General features: G+C 38.9%; 1 protein-coding gene across 3 annotated transcripts in view; it reads left to right on the top strand.

Moving 5' to 3' along the window:
* The window catches only part of LAMA3 (laminin subunit alpha 3), a 115315-nt gene that overhangs the window by 50381 nt on the left and 39443 nt on the right, over positions 1 to 25491 (top strand). For all 3 annotated transcript variants that reach the window (XM_071554662.1, XM_071554661.1, XM_071554660.1), the window contains 18 exons: positions 1058 to 1200; positions 2553 to 2653; positions 2771 to 2924; positions 4257 to 4417; positions 6588 to 6696; positions 9395 to 9492; positions 11645 to 11810; positions 12211 to 12337; positions 13411 to 13550; positions 13932 to 14047; positions 14568 to 14779; positions 15608 to 15812; positions 16417 to 16561; positions 17302 to 17442; positions 18784 to 18948; positions 22216 to 22317; positions 23253 to 23336; positions 24275 to 24505. In XM_071554662.1, the coding sequence (XP_071410763.1) occupies positions 1058 to 1200; positions 2553 to 2653; positions 2771 to 2924; positions 4257 to 4417; positions 6588 to 6696; positions 9395 to 9492; positions 11645 to 11810; positions 12211 to 12337; positions 13411 to 13550; positions 13932 to 14047; positions 14568 to 14779; positions 15608 to 15812; positions 16417 to 16561; positions 17302 to 17442; positions 18784 to 18948; positions 22216 to 22317; positions 23253 to 23336; positions 24275 to 24505 (2600 nt within the window). The remainder of the gene's footprint in view (positions 1 to 1057; positions 1201 to 2552; positions 2654 to 2770; positions 2925 to 4256; positions 4418 to 6587; positions 6697 to 9394; positions 9493 to 11644; positions 11811 to 12210; positions 12338 to 13410; positions 13551 to 13931; positions 14048 to 14567; positions 14780 to 15607; positions 15813 to 16416; positions 16562 to 17301; positions 17443 to 18783; positions 18949 to 22215; positions 22318 to 23252; positions 23337 to 24274; positions 24506 to 25491) is intronic.

The following is a 25491-nucleotide window of genomic DNA, read 5'->3' as shown; positions in this document are numbered from 1 at the left end:
ATTAACAGTTGTATAATGATGAATCCAGACTACCGAGTTAGCTCTGATTACAGACTTCAAAAGTGATGCCTTTTTGGCCCTGATAAAAGACACACACTTCATATCCTTTGAATAGTAGGGGCATACCAAGCCTATATGCAGAATTATCTCTTACTTTGCCTAACCTCAATATACTGATAGGAGCCAATGGAGTTAGGTTGTCGATCCTTTTAGTAATTCAAAGAAGACAAAACTGGAGACTTCACAGACACCGTTCAGCAGAGTGGGAGCAGTTTGTGGTCATCACTGGCTTATATTGACTGAGAGTCTGGGAACCAGCTTTTGGGTGTATCCAGGGGCTTCAAAGAAGCAGCCTTTGATATTCATAACAATTGATCCTCATGACTTCTCTCTGATATGGCATACTGCAGGTATGTTTCTGTAGTACATGGCATCATAGAATGGTCTGCATTGGAAGGAACCTTAATGATCATCTTGTTTCAAGCCCCCTCCAATGGGCAAGGACACTTGCTGCCAGACCAGGTTGCTCAGAGCCCCATCCAAACTGGCCTTGAAGACTTCCAGGGATGGGGCATCCACAACTGACCTATCATTTCTGCACAGAAGTTATCTTCAGTCTCTCTCTGTAACTAGGCACTTTAGATGCTGCTCAGAACTTCCAATACCTGAAATATTTGGCTGAAAGTTGCACAAGAACAGGCCTTGTGTCAGCTGAATGTGTTGTGAGTCAGTGCAGAGACATGTCAAATGCAAAATAATGGAAGGGGAAACTGAAAAAGCGACCAGTTCAGAATACTGCAAAACTGGTCCTTACAGTGGCAGAGCTCTGCCTCTCAGAATCATTTTGCTCAAGACCAATAAGAATGAAAAAAACAATCCCTGCATAGTTCCCTCTGGGATCAAGTGCACTGTTAATACATATTGACAGAAAAGCATTGATCAGCTCCTGTTAGACTAAGTTTAATGGATCAGGTCATCAGTCCAGCTCTCTGAGCAAGAAGAGATGTTTTACACAATTCCCTTTTTTTTTTAACTTGATTTTTTTTTTTTCTGGCAGGGGCTGCTCAGAGCAAAGAGTTTGTCTTTCCACCCAGTAAGGAGCCAGCTTTTGTCACAATCCCAGGAAAAAGCTCCATAGAGCCTTTCTCACTGGTTTCAGGCACGTGGACTGTCAGTATAATGGCAGAGGAAGTCCTCTTGGTAAGAAACAATCGAGGAAAACAAGTGCTTGAAGGTTGTCATGAGATTACTGCTCTGGAATTATTTGCTGGAAAGAACCCTGCAAGAAAGTGAAATTCAGCACTAGTGAAAAGAATATAAGTAGGAGAATACAATTATGAAGTTTTGCAGATCTACCTCTTATTTAATTTTTTTCTTCTCCGATTTTCACCTGCTCTAATTTTTCTTATGCTTACAGACACTAAGTCTATCTGGAACCTGTACCTTCAAGGGATGAATTAATATTAACATACAGCACAATTGGATGACCATAAATGCTCACAGAAGTTATTAGTAATTCTTACATATCAGATTTTACATCTAGAGCTTAGCTTAGCCAAGGCCTGAGTTTCTTGACCAAGAGTCTTGATAAGAATATTGTAAGATGGCCTGCATGATAAGCGGGTCATTTTCTGAATGCTTTCATCCTCCCTGCTCTTCTTTCACTCACTGAAAAACTGAAAGATTTTCTAGCAGCAGTTCTAATAAATTTGTAGAAAAAGAGAAACTGTTTGAGGTGATCATTTATTAAAAACCTTAAACATATATGATCATAAAGACTGAATTTCTTATGTATACTGAAATTATTACATATATTGTATGGAGTTAACAAGTAGCCAGTATCTCTGGTCATTAAGCCTGGTGCTGTGTTAAATTTGTGCAATACCACCTAAAGTGTTAGTAAAGAGCTTGCAAACATATTTCTTGCTGGAAGTGACAGTATTTCGTGAGCTGGGGCTTTTTTATTAATACCTTTGAAAAGGAATTAATTAATGATCTCAGCCCATCATGTTCTCAAATTATCAGTTTTTATAAATAACTTCTAATATATTAATTTAAATAGGCAAAGCAGAACAAAAATATACTGGCTTTTGAAGTACAGCTTAATAGATTACACAGAATATTTTTACTAAGTCACCTGGGATCCATGAATCTCCCTTGTGGAGACACATGGAGTTGAATTGTGTGTGTGTGGATTGCACTTATGGATGAAAACTGCAGGTATCTGGCTGTGTTTCTGAGCTTCAGGGAGTCTCCTTTTTGAGCACTGTCTTGTACAAGACATGAAGGGAGAGTGGTTTCAGAGATTCCCTGCCCACAGAGCAGTTGCCTTCATCACATCTTTCTGAAGGAACAGATTTAGGGAGACACATTCTGATGTTATTGGCCCATGTAACAAGAGAAAAAAACAATGAAACATAGAGCTTGCAGATATCCTCTGTAAAAATTATTTATGTGGTTGGTTTTGTTCATTATTGTATTGGGAGAGTCTGAAGATGCGCCTTTTGTAATTTTTTGCATGGTCTTGCATTTATTGTGTTCTTTGTTTTTAGGATTATCTGGTGCTGTTACCTAGTGATTATTATGAAGCATCCATCTTGCAGATACAAGTTACAGAGCCTTGCACATATTTGGGACCTGCTTCAACTGAACAGTCAGTATATATACTACAGAATAGCATAAACCAGTCCTTTGGTTTATTTTGTTACTATCCTGCTGCATTTGAAAACAATAATAATCCTGTGTTTTGTTTGTTGATTTTTTGTGTTAGCTGCTTGCTCTATCAGCATTTGCCTCTGGGCAGATTTTCCTGTGTCCTTGGTTCAGAGGCAGCGTATTTCAGACATGGGGGAGAATACAGAAGAATACCTGTGAAACAGCCAACTCGTAATGAACCAGTGATGGCCCATATCAGTGGAAGAGAGGTCAGATTCCTGCCTGCTAATTGCAGTCCCATCTGTGCTGTTTATTACAAACATACCAGACTAAAATGGTTGCAGATTCACAGCTCAGAATTTGCAGATCTGTAACATGTCCCTAAAAAACAGACTCTGTGCCAAGGTCTGCATTTTATACAGAATTATGTAAAAGGATCAGTAGAGGCAGATTCATAACTGTGACTAGAGTGGACATTCCACTCTGGTAAAAGTATTTTATTAAATAAAAATCCCTCTGCTTTAGGCAGACTGGCTTTTTCAGAAGAAATGACGTAATGACTTGTCAGCAGAAATAGTGTTCATACATCACTCTAAATTAATCTTTTCTTAAATAGCTATACTTATGTAAAATGTTTCCTTTCCTAAAAAACAAGCAGATGCAATTATGCCACTGCTGTAGGTCCTTTGAAAGAGAAAGATATGTTCACTAGAAGTGTGTTTGGCAAAAATAAAGTATTTTAGCAAGTATATGATAGTGACATGTAAAATGATTATGCCCTCTATTACTGTGCTTCGATATTGCTTTAAAAAACACCAAGTGGAACAGGAACATTCACATGCCACAGGCTCTGGTGCTTCATCACTGATGCATCTGCAAAATTTCTGGTATCAATAACTGCAGTGAAGTCAAGGGATCTGTTGACAGAATTATTTACCTGTTTGTGTTTGTAGCCTAAGGAAATACTGAGGAAAAAAAAACAGTTTAAATTTGAAAAGAATTATATTGTTCATTGAAGCATAAACCACAGCACTTTCCACGCAACTATTTAGAAGTATTTTGCATCAAATATTGTGTTAAACACTTTATGCAAGTAACTTAAAGGAAAATCTTGATGCTTCAGAAAGTGTCCTTGTCTGTTTGCTGGAGAAGGTGCATTCCCTTATTGCAGGGAATCAATATACACCACTGCCATAGTAGGAATTCTGTTTTCCTGGAAATATTTGTTTCAGTGGAGAAGTAAACTTGGTTTTTATATGCTGTTAAAAATAGCTTAGAAGGGTTGGTGACCATTTTTTAGCATCATTAATGTTTTCCTCCCTTTCTACTGGGAAGAGAAATAATATACTCATTTCCCAAGGTTTACAGCCTTCCTAGAACTGTTATAATGGTAGCTGCTTCTTGAATTTGTTTGACTCTTATTAGTGGATGAAGTGTTATTTATAAGCATTGCTTGCATTCTGCTGAGTGTATTCTGATGAGACATTGGCCCTGGACTAATGCTGACCCATTGGCTCAGAGAGCAATAAATGGGAGCTTCCTGCAAGAAAAGGGAGTGAAAAATTTAACAGCTTTTTTGTTTTTCAACTATTTTGACTCAGGTCAATTTAGAGATGACCATATATGTTCCTCAAGTGGGTCGCTATGTTCTGGTTTTTGAATATGCCAATGAAGAAGATCGATTATACACTCCAGAGGTCATAATACATAGCCCTGGACCTGTCACTGAAGGCAGAGTGAGAATATATAGTTGTAAATACAGGTAAGAATTTCTGAAGTAATTGCTAAATGATTAAATAAACTTCTGGGATATAATTGTACTTTTTGTATATTGGAATGTATTTTACTATGTGGATTGTTCAAATGGTAGGGTGATTTAAAAGCAAGTACATGATTCTGTGGATTTTGGACAGATTTTTAATTCTCTTCATGCAATCAGCTGATTAAATATTGCTATTGCTTCAGTGAACTGTTTTCCTATGCAAAGGGTTACTTTTTATATATATCCATAAATCCTTATAAAGTATTAATCTCCAAGTCCAGTGGAAGAGCATCACTGTTGGCTCCAGTGGCTTGCACTGTTTTTGAAGGACTTTGGCTATAAAAATGTAGCAGCTGATTTTACAAGAATATTCCAAGCGTTTCTGACAAGATTTGCTGAAGCAGAATCATGAAGGTCTCTGAAATTCTGAGTGTAGCCATCCTCTGGCTATTAGGCTGTAGGCAAGGTCTTCACCCAAACGCTTCTTATCCTTGTTGACTGTTGAGGTTACAGCAGATGTTTCAGCACAAGAGATTTTGCCTGTCCTGAGATTGTCTTTAACACTTGAGCACTTCAGCTTATTTTGAGCCCTTGGGAGAGCCTACCCATTGCCAGGGGACTACAGACATGCATCTGTTTTTCCCTAGAGCCAAATGTTTGCAGAATGGAGGCGCAGGGATATTCAGGATGAAATTGCTCAGTAAGAAAAATCATTTTCATCAGCATGTTTGTGACACGGAGCAGAGCTATGTGAAGCAGTGACCTTGTCAGGTTATTGCTGGGGAATGCTTTATTTATTTATTTTAGCCTGCTGTATAACACTTCAAGCCCCAAACTACCTGCTATAAATCTTTCATTTTATTATTTGAATTTTTTTCCAAACACATTTTATAGGCTAATTTTGAACATATTATTTTGTTCATAAGATACATTAAGGACTTGCTCATTAAAATACAGAGGAACTGTATCACTACTTTAGTGCAGCAATGCAGCAAATCCCTTCTTTGGCCATTCTGCATGAAGTGAATTGTCACATTGCAAGTAAACTGCTGTGTCATCTTCTCTAAGCAGGGAATGTACAAGTCTCTTCTGATAAAAAAGTAAATCAAGAATGACATAGTGAGGTGCAATGCAGATAAGAGTAACTTGTAGAATCTGGAATACATTTTGCCAGGCCTTCTTATGAGCTTGATTATTCCCAATAAAGTGTTGTAAGAGAAGTAAACATTGCAAGTTTCTGGCAAATCACAAATCAGGGATCTATATTTTTCTACTATTCAGTGTTCTTTGCCCTGACCTGCCCTTATTTCTAATCTGTGCTTGAAACAAGTGAAAATTCCACATCCTCTGACTTGTAGTGGAGAAATAAAGAAGCAGGTATATGGTGATTGCAGCTTCTTACCCATGGCATGCTGGTTGACCTACCTGAAGAGAAGTACAGAAGAAAAAAAGAAGTCAGAGCCTTATATGACTTCTCTTTAGCAAAAGAGCTTTGGGCAAGTTGCAGAGATCATGCTCCCTGAACAAGGCAGAATTCAAAGGCTTTTACAAGACTCTTCCTGTATATGTCTTTATCAAAGAAATGCAGCAGGTTGAAGGTAGTCAATAAAGGGCAAACCTATATTTTTTCACTTGTATCAAGGAGTACCTCAGTGTACTGTACCTTCCTAAAATCAGGACTTGACAGTTGCCTCTGTGTGGGCAAGAGCTGCTGATCCACATTATCAGTGGCACATGGCAGTGCTGGAAAGCAGCAGCTGGTGTGTACTGGAACCTCGAGGAGCACGGTCCGGGCACAGAGTATTAGTTACACACCATGTTACATAGCATGGAAAGCTGTGCAGATACCATGTGTGTGTATCTTGTCTGTCCGCATCCTACTTAAACCAGTTGCTCAAATGGGTATCTGAGCTAAGCTCTGGAGGTGTCAGCTCTGGGCAGGGCAACCCAGAGGTTGGACAAGCAGTGTTTTGTACATGGTAAATCCTTTGTCTCACTAATGAGGATACTGTGTATTCCCCAGTGGCCAAAGGTAGGTTAGTTATGTTCCAGCAGGATGGCTAGGTACCAATGGTGCAGCTAGCCAAGAGCCAGGCAATGAAGCCTAGTGGCAGCCTAAACAATGTGGCAATACCAGAAGGCTCATCCTTAATCCTGCTTTCTGTCTTAGTTTCCTTTGTCGCAGTGTTGTAGTTGATGACAGGAATCGCATTGCTGCCTATGACCTTCTAGCAGACACAAAGATACATCTTAAGGCATCTTCAATTAATTTTCTTTTGGTGAGTTGCCATTTTCTTTTCTTTTTTGTAATACATGTTCCCTGAGTGAGTAAAGAGAGATATTTATCTCCCTGTGTTCACATTTTATAAGGTAATGCTTTAAATAATGTATAATAGATACTTGAATAGATATGCTTTATGTGTACCCAGAGTATATATGCTGAGGCAAACTTCAGTTTCAAAGATAAACAGAACTTTGCCTTTATTTGCAAGGGTTTTTCCAACTCTCTTGTGCTTTATTTCAGTTCCTCCTTCTCTTCTACAAATAAACTTTAAATGAAAAATATTCTGATAGCTTTTATACTTAATCTTTCATTTTCTTTCCTTATCTGTAACATTTTCTAAATCCTCAAAACCCATGTGGAAGTTTCCTGTGTCTCTTAAAAAATTCAGATAATAATTTATTTATTTCAGGTAAGAAATACATTCATTAGTCATATAGCTTTTAGGTATTTTGAATAAAAAGCCTTCACTGACCTCTTTTGGTCACACCAGGAATACACTTTTCTGTGCACTGAATTTTCTCCTGTGTTGTTTCTGTCTTCCATTTTAGAAACACAAGGTTTGTTAAAATCTAGAGTTCAAACACAGCTGATAATAGAGAGTAGTTTTATGGAACTATTAGGACTAACAGCTGATACATGCATTCTTCGTTACGTGAGAGAGTGTTCAGTGTGAAAAAATACCATTCCAATTGTCTGTTAGGCATTAACATTAGTCTGTATCTCTACATGTGGAAGACTCTTGCACTTAGAATCTCTAATTTTATTTTTTAATTCTAGTTTTAATTCTCTGAATAACTTACTGCAAGATAAATTTCAATACTCTCCTGAGATACAGGAAATAATTCCCCATGTCAGAGACTGAACTGAGCAACAGATAGAAAGAAGGGGGAAGATAAGAGCTTGTGGTGTACAGACACTGATCATGAAGTCAGTGTCAGCAGCATTGGAGTTAAAAGACCCTTGTGTGATCCCCTGTCATGTAGCCCAGAGAGGCAAAGGGGAGCCACCCACAACACTGGAGTTCAGATATCTGGTCTAAATAAGGAGGAAATGGGGTTCTTGATGTCATCTGTCAACTTGATAGTCTTTATCTCTCACTGATGCGGACAAGCTGTCTGAACTCAGACCGTATTTTGCACTAACTTTTTAGTGACTCATAAGATGGAGTTCAAGGCTTTGGGGTCTACCCTTGTTCTGTTGTGATGGGCTGAAGCCCTGTGGGTCTTTATATGCCGGACAGGAAAAATACTGGCTGCCCAGAAAAAGGGATTTTTAGCCCTCTAGCTTGTAGAAGGTTTTAGTCCCTGCTCATTCCTTCTAAAACACAGACTGAGCTTCCTTAGGACCTGCTTCCAAACTGAATCACTTTGCATATTATTGAATTTCCCTTATGCAATTTTCATTTACATTGATACTTGGTGCTAGCTATCTTACTGCTTATCAGACATGATCTTCTTTTCAAGTAGTTCATGCCCAAGTTCTGTAAATTGTGCATGTGTATTTTGTTATATATTCTATTTGTGCATACTGCTGTGTCTAGCCTCAAGCCTTCCTTTATGTCCTTACCACCATAGCTACAGCAGGACTACCACAGATTCATTTGTTCATGTCTAGTTTTAGTTAAAAAAAAAGATAAGATGAGGTCTTGTTTCTTTTGAAATGAGTTCTGAATCTATTTGGAGAAATCCTGGTGTCATTGAAACTCACTCATATGGACTTAGTGCAAGCAAGAGTTTGTGCCAGCATTTGAGAAAGTCTGGGAATTCCCCCAGGGTTCAAAATCTCTTAACACCACAGGTGAGGGCTTTTCCCTCCAACCTCTGTAATGTTCCTTGTCTAGTGATACAGGGACCCCTCAATAAAATGGATTTTGTCTCCTCTCTGTAAAATCACAATGGTCTTTACAAATTTTTAATCAGACCTGTGCTAACTTTGTATTTTATATTAATTTTTTATTTTAGCTTGTACCTAAGCTTGTCAGTTATCTTAACCATGCATAGCTTTAGACAAAGAGAAATTTAACCCTGTGACTGTAAGATGAACTTAAGGAAATGAACCAAAACCCCTGTTTAGATTAGAGGCTGAGCTGTAAGAAATAAATCAGAAAACTTGTATAGGTTAGAGGCCTGAAGCTCTAACATTGCTTAGTTAAAAGGAAATATAGAGCTGCAAAGTTAAGAGCAGCCCATTAGAGCTGTTAAGAGTCACTCAAAATGTACTGCTTAACTTTGGGCAGGGGGTTTCCACTGTAACTAAGTGTATAAACCTGAAAACACAGAAGTCTCATTGAATATTTCTTTGGTGAGGTTACTCCCCGTGTTCCCAGCGCTGAATAAAAGGAAGTTTTTTGTTCTATTCATTGGATTTGGTTGTTTCTTATTTCACCAGCTTCTCACCCTATGAGTTGATTGTCTCTCTTTCCCACTGCCACACACGCATTTTAATTACTTAACTTCTGAACAGCCTTCCTTGAAAAGGACAGAAAAATGCTATTTAACCCTAGGGCACTGAGGTGCGTGGAGGTAAAGGGATGCGGAGGTAAAGGATGCACAATCTTGTGGGAGGTCCGTAACAGAACATGGCTTTGGGGTCAGATCTTCCCATGCTAAAATTAGGCTTCATCTTTCCTATTCAGGCCTAGCCCTGTAATTTATGATATGAACTGTTAATTGTACTTTGTGCTTGTTTTTCAGCACAAGGTTTGTATTATATCAGCTGAAGAATTTTCTCCAGAATATGTGGATCCTAAAGTACAGTGCATAGCTACTTACAGAAGTACCCGTGATGGAAGGTAACTTGCTTGGTTTTACCCTTTCTATTGCCTAAGGATGACCTTGAAAGGAGGACTAATTGGTATTTTATTTCCTTTGCTTGCCGACTCACAGGTGATTTGTTGGCCACTTTTGCAAAGTAGTATTTGTAAAAAAGCTGAAGTGCTAGTCTGAGCCTTGACAGTCTTTCTACAGTGTTTTCTTAATACCAGCCTCTTCCTGGCCTATCTGAAATAATAAGTGCTGATGTGTTAGGAACTATACATCTTTCACACACCATCCAGCATGATAGTTGTCAGAGCTGGAGAAACTGATAATTTTGTGGCCTAAAATGCTTACTGTTCCATGTGGAGTTTTCAGCTTTGTCATTAAGTAGGGGATGTGATTGCCCTTTCAGGCACAAATCCACCAGCTCAACTTCACAGCATCAAATTATTCAACATGTAAACCCCCACTTCACAAACAAGCCACTCCCTTGTCCATCTCATCATGGGGCCCCTAGAGTAGATGTGCCCTCATCATTCACTCCACATAGCAAAGCCAGGTGATCCTTTTTCTCCATTATACTTTATAGGGCCAGTAATTAGAGGACTCATATGCTGCTTGGTTGATCCAGGCAGATGACTCTTCTCTTGCTGTGAAGATCTGAACCTGAACCCTCACTTTCCAAGTGGTCAGGTTTGGGTTCCCCAGAGCATTTACTGTGTCCTGTTGAAGCTTTTCTCCTCTCCATCTTTTATTTTTTTGAACAGATCAGAACTATCACTACAGCTTCCAAATTAGGGAGTTCCACATCTCAGTGCCTGTTGTGCTCCCTGGAGTGTCCCTTGTGATGCTACTCTTAAGGCTTTCTTCCTACTGCTCTGGCAGTGGGAAGGGCCTCAGAGTAAAAATGTCATTTGCAGGACTTCAGAGGTGGAAAGAGTTGTGACTGTCTAATAGTTTTCCAGATTCTAGCTTCTAATACAACACTTGAGTTGAAACAGAAAACAAAAAAATCTGGATAGTAAATTGGATAAAAGCATGTGACTGTGCTTGACTTGCATGCATGCATAGCATTGAATCACAGCTGTAACTCAGTGTTACCGCTGAGAGCAGCTTTCCAAGACTGAAGATACTTGTCCTTGTGCCAAAGGTATTTTGTGAATCCAGGCATTTATATTCTGAGTAAAACAGAGGGAAGAGGCTGGGTGAAAAACACAATTAACAATAAAGCTGATGTATAAACTTGCACTCTACTTTGGTTTTGTGTTGTTTTGTTTTTTAATTTTGTTGTATTTGCATAGTATACTCTATGTTTATATTGTTATTATCTGGCAAGCATTTTTGTTTTCCTGAAAGTGTTTAAGTTCACCAAGTTGAAAGAGGTAGAGTCTTGTCTAACAGTATAATAAGTGGATGCTACACATGATTTCCCACACAGGCCTGGCAAATACTTCTCAGTTCTGGCCCTGAATTCCTGTTCTGGGCCTGTCATGAGCAAGGCTTAATCATTGTCTGTTGAGTACTTAAGGAGAAGTGAACAAATGCCATCAGGAAAACCCCCGAAAACATTTTGTCCTGCAGTCTTGGAAACTTCTCTCAATCAAGTTCTTCAGAAATAAATATGCCAAGGGAGAAATAGTTAAATATAGCAGTCAATGAATGCTTCAAGGGGTACTGTTATTTATTTTGGCTCCAATTCTACAAATATTTGAGTGTATACTTAACTTCTAAGTATTTAAGTAGTCCCATTGACTTCAGGGGGAAAACTTGCATGTTTAAAGGATACACCTATGTAAATATTTATGGAACTGAGAATTCAATATTAGTACAGATTCTGGTGAATGGAACTAACTGGATTAACTAAAATGTATTTAATTTTTAACAGTCTTGTTCCCTTAAGTTTCCTCTTCCTTAACTCTTTCCATTGAGACTTTAAGTTAGGGAAATTTTGAGTAAATAAGATCAGTTAATGTGCACTTTCCTCTTTATAAGTTAAATCTGTGTTTCTTGTTTTCAATTACTTTCTGATCATTTACATAGAATCCAAATAGAAACAGGGATTATTACTGCATTGTTAATTGTAATGCAGTCTAATATATTGACTTTTCTGAGACAACAGTTCTTCCTGTGATGATGCTTAAGAAATTCTCATGGCCCCAAGAATAATTACTGTAATTCTGTGTTTAGTGCAACATGCATCCCCTCAGTTCATGAAACTCCACCAGCAGCTTTGGTTTTGGATGCATTCAAAGATGGGAAAATCTCTGAAGTACAGAAGAACGTGCTATATGATCCACTCAGTTACCCTTTACCTGCTGATTCAGTTAAGGGAGTCACCTTGACACCACTACAGGTATCTTATATTCTGAAAACTTTGTTTTGTAAGTCACAAAGTATGATATTAGTAAAGTTAAATAGATGAAACACCTTAAGAGAAATCAAAACTGCATGGTGTGATATGATCATAATGTTGCAGACTGAATAAGCCACAGAGACAATATACAGAAAGAAAAAAAAACAGCTTCTTTCTAAACTATGAAGTAGTCTCACAGACTACAGAAGAATGTTAGATGTGTTTGGCATGCAAACAGAGCATGCAATTGTAATGCCACGTTTTTTCAAGATATTTAACTTGCTAAAACATGCTAAGCCCCATCTCTTTCACTGCAGGTAGGTGGCACTGAGTACAGCTTATAAACCCAAGAATATTTCACAAAACAAATATAATATCAGAGCTGTTCTTGTTTCTCCAGAACCAGATTACCTTGAGTGGCAGAGTGCCCCACTTGGGCAGATATGTATTTGTGGTACATTTTTATCAGACAGCACACCTGATGTTCCCAGTGCAAGTCCATGTGGACGCAGGACATGTGTGGTCAGGTAAGCATCTGAATTTGATCCAACCCCTTTTCTTTCTCAGCATTTTGTGAAGCTGTGCTGGCTTGACCCTGGCTGGACACCAGGTGCCTACCAAAGCCACTCTGTCACTCCCTTCCTCAGAAGGACAGAGGAGAGCAAATATGACAAAAGGCTTGTGAGTGGAAATAAGGACAGGGAAAGATCACTCATCAATTGTCATCGTGGGCAAAACAGACTTGACTTGGTGAAATTAGCTTAATTTATTACCAATCAAATTAGAGTAATGAGAAATAAACCCAAATCTTCAAACACCTCCCCTCCATCCCTCCCTTCTTCCAAGGCTCAACTTTACTCCCAGTTTTCTCTAACTTCTCCCCCAAGTGGTGCAGAGGGACATGGAAGGTCTGCAGTCAATTCCTTGCATATTGCCTCTGCTGTGTCTTCCTCCTCAGGGGAGGGCTCCTCACACTCTTCCCATGCTTCAGTGTGGGGTCCCTCCAAGGGGAGACAGTCCTCCACCAACTTCTTCAATGCGAGCCATTCCCATAGTCTGCAGTTCTTTGCTAACTGCTCCAGCATGGGTCCCTTGACAAGGGGTCACAAGGTCTGCCAAGAGCCTGCTCCACTGCAGGCTTCCCACAGGGTCACAGCCGCCTTTGGGCATCCACCTGCTCCTGTGTGGGTTCCTCCATGGGCTGTGGGTGGATCTCTGCTCTGCTGTGCTCCAGAGGGACAGCCTGCCTGTCTTCATCATGGCTGCAGGGGAATCTCTGCTCCAGCACCTGGAGCATATCCTCTCCCCCTTCTTCACTGCCTTTGGTGTCTGAAGAGTTGCTTCTCTCACATGTTCTCACTCCTCTCTCTGGCTGTAGTTGCCATCGTATAGGTTTATATTTCCCTTTCTAAAATGTGTTATCCCAGAGGTGCTGCAGTGGTCAGCCTCGGACTTGCAAAGTGGTGGGTCTGTCTTGGAGCTGACTGGAATTGGCTGTTGGACATGGGGGAAGCTTCTGACATGTTTTCATAGAACGCACCCCAATAGCCCTCTGCAACCAAAACCTTTCCATACAACCCCAGTACTTTTTTTCTTCAAGGTACCTTCAATGCTTCATTCTGCCCTCATGTGTCTGGCTGTCGGGATCAAGTGATTGCAGAAAACCAGGTTGAGCTTGACATTTCTGAACCCAAGGTCTCTGTTACAGTGATGATACCAGATGGAAGAATGCTAGTTCTGGTACGTTTATTACATAAATGTACTTGAAAATGCTAGTCTCAGTTTCACCATTCATTTAGAGATAGATGCAAAGATGAAAGCCAAAAAGGATAATTTGTTTTAATGTTGGGTTTCCAATCTTTAGGATTTTTTGCACTGCTTTGGTTCTATTTTTAATTTTTAAGACATTATGCACTGTTTTTATTGTATGCTACTTGTAGTTTCAAAACTTCGAGAGGAACATGGGAAATATATTTTCCTTTTTTTTTTTTGTTAAAATATTACAGGTTTCGAGAAAATCCAGACTGTATAATGAAGCAACATTTACATATATAAATGCCTTAGTTTGTGTCTTTTTGTTTTCCTCTGAAATGTACAATTTAGCTTTCTTGTTGTTTTAAGGAAAGTATCTTAGTTGTTCCAGCAGACACCTACAGTTACAAAATGCTTGACAACAAGACAGTGGACAAATCATTTGATTTTATCAGCCAATGTGGAGGAAACAGTTTTTATATTGAGTAAGCATCACTTTCTCAAAAACTGAACATTGACAACAAGATGAGAGTAATATTGCTTTTACTCTGTATTAAGGAGATGTATACAATGCCCCTCATTGTGCTACATTAAAATGCTTTTAATGGCTTATGCTGGCCCATTAAATTTCCATGAGTCATTTTCCATGACTTTCTATTGCAAATGCAATGTAAAGGTAGAGCTTTATTGCTCACAGTACAAAAGAGGAAAATCTGTGTCATCTTTCTGTCTTTGGTATTTCCATCTTTGGTATTTGGTGTTTTGCTTGGCATGTCTGAACTGATATAACTAATACACGCACTTGCTTTGAAAAAATCTTTTACTTGCATGTTAAAACCATTCACCACTAATTTAATTAAGGTATATCCTTGCACGTGTACGGATGCCATTCTTATGTCAAACTGTGTGAAAGGCAGGACCCTCATTTACTGAACTGCTGCGAAGTACTCTCATAACAATTCCCATGTGCCAGTACTTATATGATTTATATTTCAATTTAAATAGCCCAGAAAGAACATCGGCCTTCTGTAAGGACTCTGTAAGGTCACTAGTGGCTTTCTACAACAATGGAGCCCTGCCATGTAATTGCCACAGTGCAGGTGCCATGAGCCCTATGTGCAGCCCCCTGGGAGGACAGTGTATTTGCAGACCTAATGTCATTGGTCGTCAGTGCAACCGATGCCAAACTGGCTACTATGGATTCCCATTTTGCAAGTGTAAGTACATGCTCAGTCTTGTTTATCACCTGGAATGACCTTTTATTTAATCCTCTGAATTTACTGCAGATGTGCCACAGCCTCTATTTAGTGTGTAGGGCTTGATCCTGTGAAAGGCTGGTTGAGCCATCTTAGCTTTACCATAGTGTAGCTTTCAGTTTAAGGCAGAAGTAACTGCATTCCCTTAAAGTGCACCTAGTTCACAATGAAGTGTGGCTTTGCATGTGTTGTCTTTCCAGGTGTAGTAGGCTTACACCTAAACTGGTTCAAATCCGTATTGTCACTATTTCAGTGAAACAGATTTTTCCCCACACTGACTGCTACATTATTTCCAAGTTATTATTTTTAATCCCATTTTGTACCTTCAATTTTTTCCATAGATAATCAGAGACACAGTATTCCTAATTCCTCATGTTCTGATGTTAATAACATCAGCCGATCTATAGATTACACCAACAGTCCTCAGCTGCCTTCCCACATATTATACTTGATGTTTATAAACAGTGTTTTATAAAAATGATAACCATTAACACCAAAACTCCTTGTCTTTTAATCCTTGTAAGTTTTGGCAAGTGATTAATAATGCCTGTGGTGAACTTAAGCAACCAATCCATGGAAAAGAGCCAAGCACTAAACCTGCTCTTTGACAATACTGTAGTCACGTAGTTGGTTTCTATGACCCTGAGGTTTAAACTAGTGAGAGAGAGAAAAGAGTTATGTCCTCTATACATAAAGGTTGTGTGTGTTTGTTTCATATGCAAGTTCAACAAGAGTTGATACTTGTAAGATGAGATGTGATTGATTTGTAGAACATCTTCCTTGACCTAGTATGCAACTGTGGGCAGCACCTTTGTGATGATGTGACTGGTAAATGCACTTGCCCTCCACGAACTGTGAAACCAAAATGTGAAGTGTGTGAGAAACATCACTTCAGCTACCACCCCCTTGCTGGCTGCAAGAGCTGCAACTGCTCCGAAAGAGGAGTCATTGATGCGTCAAGCCCAGAATGTGAACAAACTAATGGGCAATGCAAGTAAGTTTGGGTTATGTGCATTACAAGCATGTCATGAGTGGTTTTCTTCACCATTCTTTTCAGTTATATGGAGGGGGTATAGGAAATTCAATGCATTCAGCCTTCACTGTGAGCAAACTGGATTTTTATCCATTGTGAACAATTGGAAGCTAACCCCAGCTTTGTGGAAGGTTGAAGTCTCTGAAATTAATTGTATGCTCACAATTCTTTTGGTTGGCAGGTGCATGCTTTGCATCCAGCCATAAATTTTGCAGCTCTGCCTACCTATATCCAGCAACCCTGTTTTACACCTTGGTGTACAGAGAGAGAGGTTCTGCAGTGCAAGCACTGCACAGCTGCAGAAGTCTAACTCTGTTGTGAGCATTTTTATCCTTCAACATCAAATCTGTTTGTGGTCAGTTCCAGGGCCATTTAAAATGTCACACTATTCAAGTTTGAGAACAACACTAACCCACTGCTTTTTCTCTGTGGAAATCATAAAGTTGTGTCATAGCTGTGCAATCACTTCAAAGATCCACCTGCCTGTTGTTTTAATCTTCTGTTCCTTGCTCCATTCTTTCTTCCCCTATTGACTTCCTTCTCTCCCCTGTATTTGTTGATAAAGATGCAAACCAGGAATAACAGGACGTCAGTGTGATCAGTGTGCTCCTGGAACGTACAGTTTCCCTAACTGTGTGCCATGTAGCTGTAACAGAGATGGAACAGAACCAGATGTTTGCGATCCCCAGACAGGAATTTGTCTTTGCAAGGTCAGATAAATCAAATTACTTCTGCCTTCATAAGCATCTTTTGCAAATCAGTAACTGTTTCATATTTAATGGGGTGAATGAAGTGAGTTTATCATTAAGTTTTTAGTATAAATTAAATGCAGCTGTACAAAACTATCACACCTTGCAGTATGTGCACAGATTATCATGGTAGCATTAGATGCCATTTTTTAATGACTTCGACATCTGTCAGTTGTACAAGTGGTCTGAGCTTTTGCAGGATGTTAAAGACCCTCAGAGTAGATGTCCATTGATTCACTGAAGCAATCTGTACCCTGCACAGATCTGCTTTATCCATCTGCATCTTCACTTTTGGATGTGAACCAGGTCCCATGCTTTTTTTAGCCTTATTATGCCAGTTGACATTTTACCACATCATTTATAGCCAGGATATCTTCTTTTGTTCTCATCTGCATAATTAAATGTGATAAATGTGAATTTTCACTGGTGACCTTTTATATTGTAGGTTTGTAAAAGCCAGCGGGAGGGTTTTGGCAGAGAAGTTACCAGCTGTCTCTGACTAATATTTCTTAATCAGTGGTTCACTTTATAAACTCAAAAGACAACTCATAAGATAGTTTTCAAGACAGTTTTGTTTGCATTTGGATCATGGTCTGTTTAGAAAATCACACAATTTCATTCATATTTTCTTTCATTTATATAAATACCTCACCAAAACCAAAAGGAAATCACTGAGATTTCTTTGAACTATGCCTTAACAGGAAAATGTTCAAGGTGCAGCCTGTGATACTTGCCGACCAGGATCCTTTTATCTGGACCCTTCCAATCCCAGGGGATGTACCTCTTGCTTTTGTTTTGGGGCAACCAGCAACTGTCGCAGCACAAACCATCGTAGAACCAAGGTGTGTCCAATAGGTTTATTTATTTTCTATCATGCACCTACATTTATGCAGTGAAGTACATTTCTAAGGATAAGAAATATTCTCCAAGCAATAGTTCAAATTTAGTGCAGCTTTCTTAAGACTTAGATGTAGTCTGAAGGTGCCTTTCAGTAAAAATGGCCCTTTTAACCTGTTTGCTTGGAAATCTCTAGTTGGAGGAAGTTGAGCTGGCCTTTATTTTGCTTGCTTTGTCATCAAATTCTAAGTCGTCATTAAAGTCAATGATCTCCTTGAAGATGCTTTTATCATTTTATATGTCTATGTCATAGATACATTTTTAAACTTAAAAAATGAGTGACAGATTCTACAGAGCTTGTAAAAATTGCCATACTTTCCTCTCTATAAAAGACACGTGACACCAAGTGTGAGAAGTGAAGATAGACTTTTAGTAGCATAAGTGAATGGTAAGAATGAAAAAAAAGCAACAACTGCTTGAAGCAATGCAAGAGGAAGAAAAAGAGATAAGCAGAGCTATAATCATGGATGAGGAGTTTGGTGAAGGTTTGGACATAGACTAGATGCAATCCAGATTGTGGTTCTTTACTCTTTACAAGCAAAGGATAAAAATTTGGCTTCAGTTAAGTCAGTAGCAAACTTCCATTTGCTTTAGGAAAATTTCCTCTAGTGATTACTTGTCCGCACCAAAAATTGTTTCTGGAAACATGTTTTTCCTTTTGTTCTATTGCTCTGGCCAGCCAAGGGCAACACACCACAGAGCTTGTTCTGGTACATATTCATTATGTGTTCTTTCTCCCAGTATAATTATAAATAAAAAGATGCATGGTCTTTCATGAAACAACAACCATAAACATAAAATGTGCATTAAAGAGCAAAAATATTAGGCTACATTGCCTGCCTCTCCAAAATATCATGCCATGTCCCCTCCCTCATGCCTTGTACCTACCACAACCAGTCCAAACTCTGTCTTTCAGGTTAGTGTCCTGGGTTTGATTTTGAAATGGACTTAAAAAAGCACTTCCAAGTTAAGTTCTTTGGTTTATGTACACAATTCCTAATCACCTCCAGAAGGGTATGTCTTCATGAGACTGAAGACAGAATTTAGTTTGCAGATGACAAACCAAATGCCTGCATCCCAAGTAGCTTTGGCACAGCTGTCCCATTATTCTCTCTTTTGAGGTCCACACAATATCCACTGCACGAAGACTTTAGGCTAGCTCTGAAACGATTGGATTTCATGGTAGGGGAATTACAGAGGCTAAATATTTTCTTCTCATTACTTGGTGCTGGTCAAGTTTAATAAAGGATGAGAGAAACTTATTTCCTTTATGTATTTTTCATTAGTTTGTTGACATGAGAAACTGGCGCTTGGAGGCAGTGGATGAAAATATTGACATTCCAGTCACTTTCAATCCAGTCAGTAATAGTGTAGTGGCTGATGTTCAAGAATTGCCTGCTTCTGTGCATAATTTGTATTGGAAAGCCCCACCGTCCTACCTGGGAGAGAAGGTAACTACCACCTAAATCATCTGTTTTAATAACAGAAATAATTTTTTGCCAGCATTGTTGATAAAAAAGTCTGTTTCTTAGATATGTTTCTTTCTCTTCCCTCACAAGACTCTTGTCTCTCTTACCTTTCATACCAGGAATCACAACATTTTATTTCTGAGTACAGTTAAAATTATAACCAATTACACAGAATTAATCATGTTGCTCAGTGCCAGAGAGGTCTTTATGTGAACAGTATCCTCAGAAGCTGTGGTTCAGGGAGCTGCTACCTTCAGCTGTTTTTCTGGAACACAGAACACATAGAGCTTGCCAACGTGCCTGCTCTGAAACCCAGAACACATAGAGCTTGCCAATCCCTTAGATTCTTTAGATTCTGTTCTGGGTAGATTTCCAAAAGAATAAAAGGTCATTATGTGCTCAGTGGCACACAAAACCCCCCAACCTTTTGCGTTTGATGTATTGCTTGGGAAGAGCAACAACTGGTTTTCTAACTTTTGTGTTCTTTGAACTGCTTGCTGCTCTGTTGACTCATCCATGGAAGCAGTCTTGTTCTCACAATTAATACCAACAGCATCTCAGCCCAAGGATCACTGTGACAAGGGGGACTTTGCTAATGGTGACTTGCAGACTTGGAGCCCCAGGTTCTTCCTCTTTGGAACTCTGGCAGTGTCAATAGTTATTAGCCAGTTGCAGGACACACAGGCTTTTCAGATGCAATCCTACGTACAGGAGAACACAAATGGGATAGACACCAGAGCATTAAAGATGGTGGAATTTTGAAATTCCTCTTGGTCCTCATTTTAAAAACTAGAGCAGTATTTGTCATCCTGCTCTCCTATGCTCAGAGGTCCATATCTCAGCTGAACAGTATGTTTATTTAGGGTGTTTTTTGTTAATGTTATAGAGGTTCTTATTTCAATGCCTACAAATTATTTTTGAAAGAAATTCCATGTTAAAGCATACATTATCACCTACAGGGTTGAAGCAAAAGGACTTCTGTTGTTCCCATAGTAAGATATAAAGCAGGCAATAACCCTTTTTAAACACAGCTATTAAGATCAGTGCTATGCGTTTTATGTTGCTTTTCACGGTGTCTACTTAGGCCTGCCATGACTTTCATTTGCAATGACAACACTGTAAATACAATACTTCTAATTTGGGTCCTGCTTTTGCAATACAGTGTGTTAGTGTATATTTTAGCACAAGCAATACTGCAGTAATGAAAGTCCCCCCAAGATGCTATCTACTTGTTAGTTTATAAGCTCATAAATTTATCAGTTATTCAAGTTACTCTATTTTGAAAATGTCAGGTTTTGGACTGCTTCCAGGGATAGCATCTTTTTCTGAAAATGTGAAAAAGCATGTCAGACATTTTTCAGTATGATGAGGGTATAAATACTGTTTTCCATTATCTTAAACCTTTTAACTAGTTCCACTGGAACATTTATATTTAGCAAAGTACATTTTCTTTCCTATCTCTGTCTTTTGTTTACAAAGTTAAAAGGGAATCAAATGTAAAATCTATAGCAGTGCAGAAACTAAGAGTCATTGAGAAATTTAGATCACATTGTCCCCATTTTCTGCTCTTCTATATTTTAACATTCTATTTAATAGACAACTCTTAAGGTCAGAAAATAAATACTATACATCTGGAATGCAGAGTAGTTGTGACTGTGAGTGCATCCCTTAAGGAAAGCAGTTTAGAATTCTCCCTTAAAGAGAAGAGAGCTACCTGGAGTATGTGTGATGTCTTGTAACCAATGAGATGCTTTGGTGAATGTGAGGTGAATGGGCTACCCAATAATGTCATCACATATTGGATGTGAGAGGATATAAAAGGTGTGGATGTTACTGAGAATAGAACATCTACTACTACAACTAGGAATGACTACTTCTACTACTACTACTACTATGAAATGTCTATGAAACTATCTTGAATAAACTCTTGTGAGCCTTCTGATCAAGCCTTCTGATGCCTGCTGTGCCTGAGCTCTTCTGACTGTCATTCATGCTGCCCCCTTGCCCAGGACAAGGGGACCCCAATAAATGGTGCCCCTATAAATGGTAATGCGTGACGTACCCCAATAGTTTATAATGCAAATATTTTCTCATTAAAATAGTCACTGAGAAACAATTTTGCATATTTGGATTTTTTTCCTAAAAAAAACCATTTATACAGGGTGGTTTGATTGTGTTGGCAAAATATAGCCAATGTTCCAAGTGATGCTTTTGAAAATGCAGTTCACATTAATTACATCCCTGTGATCCAAGGAACAAATTTAGTATTGAGATGTCAGTATGTTGTGTGTAATTCATTGAAGTATTTGGAAAGGGGTAGATTGAAGGCTGGTACTTACCTGAAGAACAGCAAAACCTGACAAAGCAGTTCTTCCCCCATGTCAAAATCAAACATAACAGCAAATGACAAGGAGTGCAAAACAAAATAGTACATCCATGCCAAAAACGTCTGATTTCCCCTAGTTACCCACAAACCTTCCTTATAGGCTCTTCTTGGAACAAAAACTATCTAGGCTGTGTCTGGAGCTTCCTTTCCTTTCAATGTATTTTGAGTCACTCATACAGCACCCAGGGAAGCTGTTTGTCAGATGATTCAAACATACTTGCCTGTGTCTGTTCTGGGCAGCAGTGTATGGATTTGATTGGGTTTGAGGCCACCTCTGGTCACCTGTCTGAGCCAAAAGAAGTGTGGTTTCAGTTCAGCCTACAGCACTGGCCGACTTACAACAGAACTGACACCAGTAGAAGTCCTGTCCTCCAGAAGGAGGAGCAAAGATTCATGTTTGCAGTAAGTTTAGAAAATACTGGCCTGTGAAACCCAACTTTAAACATTCTTAGTGTGACTTCTTTTAATCCACAGCTGTTCATGGGGTTCACTAGCACTTTCAGTGTCAATCTGATGTCTGCTCTTAATGCACCAAATCTGTTTTGTATGATCAGGGGAAGAACAATGTTCATGTGAACATGTGATTTCTCCATGGCACACATGGTGTGAACCCGGGTATGAAAAAGAACCTCATGATGCAAGTAGTTTTTCAGAGAACGGAATCTGCTCAAAAAGTTACAACAGTTATGTACAGTAACAAAACAGAAAGTAATTTCTTCCAAGCAACACTCTTTTCATATTTTTTCTTAAATAAAAAAGAATAAATATTTTATTTACAGTGGTGGTAAACTGAACTACAAAGTTACATTAATATCAAGCAACAGTGCAGTAAAGTGTCTCTGTTCTTGTGCATTTTACTACAGCTTTCTTCATATGGAGGCTTCCTAAGTTACCAAGTGAAATCTTTTGGCTTACCTAGTGAGGGCATGATTCTTCTGCATAAGAGACCTGATATACGACTAACAGTAAGTTTTGAAATACTATTTTTTCTTTTAAGCAACACCAATACCATGATTTTTATGTTATCTGACAGCTATGGCAAATTTTGCTCGTGTAGTGGGCTTAACTTTAAAAGCAACTTGCTATTTTTCTATAAAAATGATTTTACTGTGTTTTGCTCAAAGCCATCCACACATCTGCCTCTGTTGCCAAAGTAACATATTATTAAGCATAATTGATTTGAGAGCAAATACAAAGATAAAATAGGATTTTCTCTGTAAAATGCACCTGTGGAAAAAAATTAATTAGTGCCTTGCACACTTGCCAACAAGTATGGCCTCATCTCTGCAAAAGATGCCCTGGATTCCATGTGTGATTAATCTCATTTTCTGTGAGAATTTTCTTCAGCATAAAATTAAGCATAATTATAAGGCTTCAAGGGACTGAAATAAAAATGCATTTTAGGTTAACAATTTTTTAACCAGTTTTTGGCCAAAATTGAAATCTTTGACTATTTGTTGAAATTTCAAGGGGGTGGTTTTGTTTCCTTAGACCATCAGAAATGGTATTTCAGTATTTCAGGATTTCTATTGGGAAACATTCTTCACAAAGTACTACAGGAATATACATAGTTACTTGTGCACTAGGATGCAAAGCAGAGTGTTTGAAAATGCAAAAACATTTTTACTCAAAAGTAAACTAGTTCCTGTGAAAATTGATCAGCATTAGTTTGATTCTCTTTGTGTTTTACTTGAAAGCAACGTTGTTCATGGGCAAAAGCAGTGAAAACCTTGCTGACACTAGAACCTTGCTGACAACATGACATACAGTTTTCCTAGTATTACTTAGCTTTTATCCCCCAAAGAACAGGGTTAATGTGCTTCACCAAATTTTATTGCATCTGAACACTTTACCATAACAAGTAGTGAAACTGCAATGTTACATCCTCATTCTTACATAGGGTCACCAAATGGAAGTTGTTTTTATGGATCCCAACAACCCACTGCCTGACCGTCAATATTACAGCCGTGTGCAGCTGGTTGAGGTAAGAACTGAAAAGGGAATGGCCTTCTCTTTTCTTCCCAGTGACAGATAAAAAATTCACAGGTGATATGTGCTAAAATACCAAATACTTGGTAATGAATATAAATTTAAATACTGTAGACCTTAAATATGAACATTTTTTCTCTCTTTCTACTACCACATTGAAGCTGGGTTCTGGTTCATTCCACCTAAATTTAGCACCTATGAGCTAGCCATCTTGCCCAGTTTAGCCCTTAGCACTCCCTCCAGGGCCAGTGGAGTAATACTGAATCAGTCATCAATGGAAGGTGATTCATTGCAGCCCCAGACTGTACTTAATGGGGATGGAATGAGCTGTTTTCTGTTTTCCTTGGTGTCCAGGTACCTAATATAGAATGGGTGTCCAACATTCAGGTAGGTGAATTTATCAGGGATTATTCCTACCTTAAATCTGGGCTCAGAAAGTCAAAGTGGGTTATTTATTTCTGTCTCACACAGGGGAAAAAAAGATGTTTCTCCAAACTAGATTGCACTTTCAGTAATGCTGTGTCTATTAGCAGCAAGAAAGCATGTGAAGGCACCCTTGAAAGACTGGCTTTCTAGGACGTCACTGACTCTTAGAAATAAAAGCATTTTCCTCCACCCCATTATGGTTTGGTGGGTGATACCTCAAAAAAATTTGGATGACTGATAAAGAACCTACAGGATGTCTCACTTCTCAATACCTCAAAGCCATACATTCCTTGCAAAGAAAGGCTACATCCCTTTTTATGCTCATTGTTCTTTTTTCCGCCCATCCTATGTTTATTTTCCTGGCCTCTATTTCACTCCACACCAATTGGCACTATCTGGGTCTGTTCCATGGGTCTTTTCTCCCTTTTCCTGTCCTCCAGTCTTCTTTGCAGGTGCTGCTTTAAAGAAGCTGCAGGGCTGTGCTCATTTTGTACCCTTAATGGACAGGGAAACTTCAGGCATGCCAGCAGCCATAACCCTGTATCCAGAGAAGAACTGATGATAATCCTGTCCAGACTGGATGGCTTACACATCAGAGGCCTTTACTTCACGGAGACTCAGCGACTGACGCTTGGTGAGGTTGGGCTGGAGGAAGCCACCAGCACAGGAAGCGGCAGCATTGCATACAGTGTAGAGACTTGCTCCTGCCCTCCCGAGTACGCTGGTGACTCATGTCAGGTAGGAAACGTTTGCCTCAGTACTGTACCATTAACTTCTGCCTTGCCTACAGCTATGCATACTGTGTTAGTTAGAGGAACAGGCTAGTTATTAAAGTAATTAAATGTGCTTCTTGTAAGCCTGTGCACTTTCAAGGGCTCGAGTGCTTTCACTGTCTAGGAAGCACTGTAGGGTTATTCAACTCGTGATTCCTTTTGTGGAGCTGTGAATGTCATTTTACATGTGCAAGGCACTATAATGAGGGATTCTTCTGTGATACCCTCTGAGAGGCTGAATAATCTCCGTCAATACTTTAATGAAGTGAAGGTCAGAATGGATTTGATCAAAGTCTGTGAGACCATACACAGTGGAGAAGATCCCTGATGTTTCTTATTTTCACAGGGTCCAAGGGAAGTATCCTGAATTTAGTTAATTCTACTGTATTTATAGGAAAATGTTTGAAATCTAAAATTAACTTTTTTTAAAAAATATTTGGAGATATTTTTATGAGAGATAATGAAACATTGCAAAGTAATAATGTTACCTGAAGACTGGTGAAATCCTAACCACATCTGTATATCCTATTCCTGATGCTGTAATTCTTTTGGCTGTCACTTTGCTTAGCTTAGAGCTTGACTGTTGCCATATGTAAGCACCCAATGCAGCAGAATAAAGTACTGGAGAGATAAGCAGTGTACAAAGTGCAGAAAATACAAGGAATTACTCTCAGAAAATGGTTGAGGATTACTATAAAGCAGCAATTGCTGTACTAACCTTGCAGAAGTTTTTTGAAATGAGAATGAACGAATAATATTCAGACTGGAGCAGCTGCAGAAAGACTGAACAAAAATAGGTATGGCTGGCTTACATTTTATGTGTATCCACTGCTTATGGCACCTGTTCATCATCTGTCAAATGCAATTTTGGAAATATTTTTTATTTTTTCATGCATTTGATGTTCTTTGCCACACACAAATCGTTGAGCATTGACTGAAATTCCTAGTGCC

This window comes from Pithys albifrons, chromosome 4, assembly GCF_047495875.1.
Source record: "Pithys albifrons albifrons isolate INPA30051 chromosome 4, PitAlb_v1, whole genome shotgun sequence".
In the NCBI taxonomy this organism is placed as follows: domain Eukaryota; kingdom Metazoa; phylum Chordata; class Aves; order Passeriformes; family Thamnophilidae; genus Pithys; species Pithys albifrons.
This window is presented reverse-complemented; position numbering and strand designations above follow the sequence as displayed.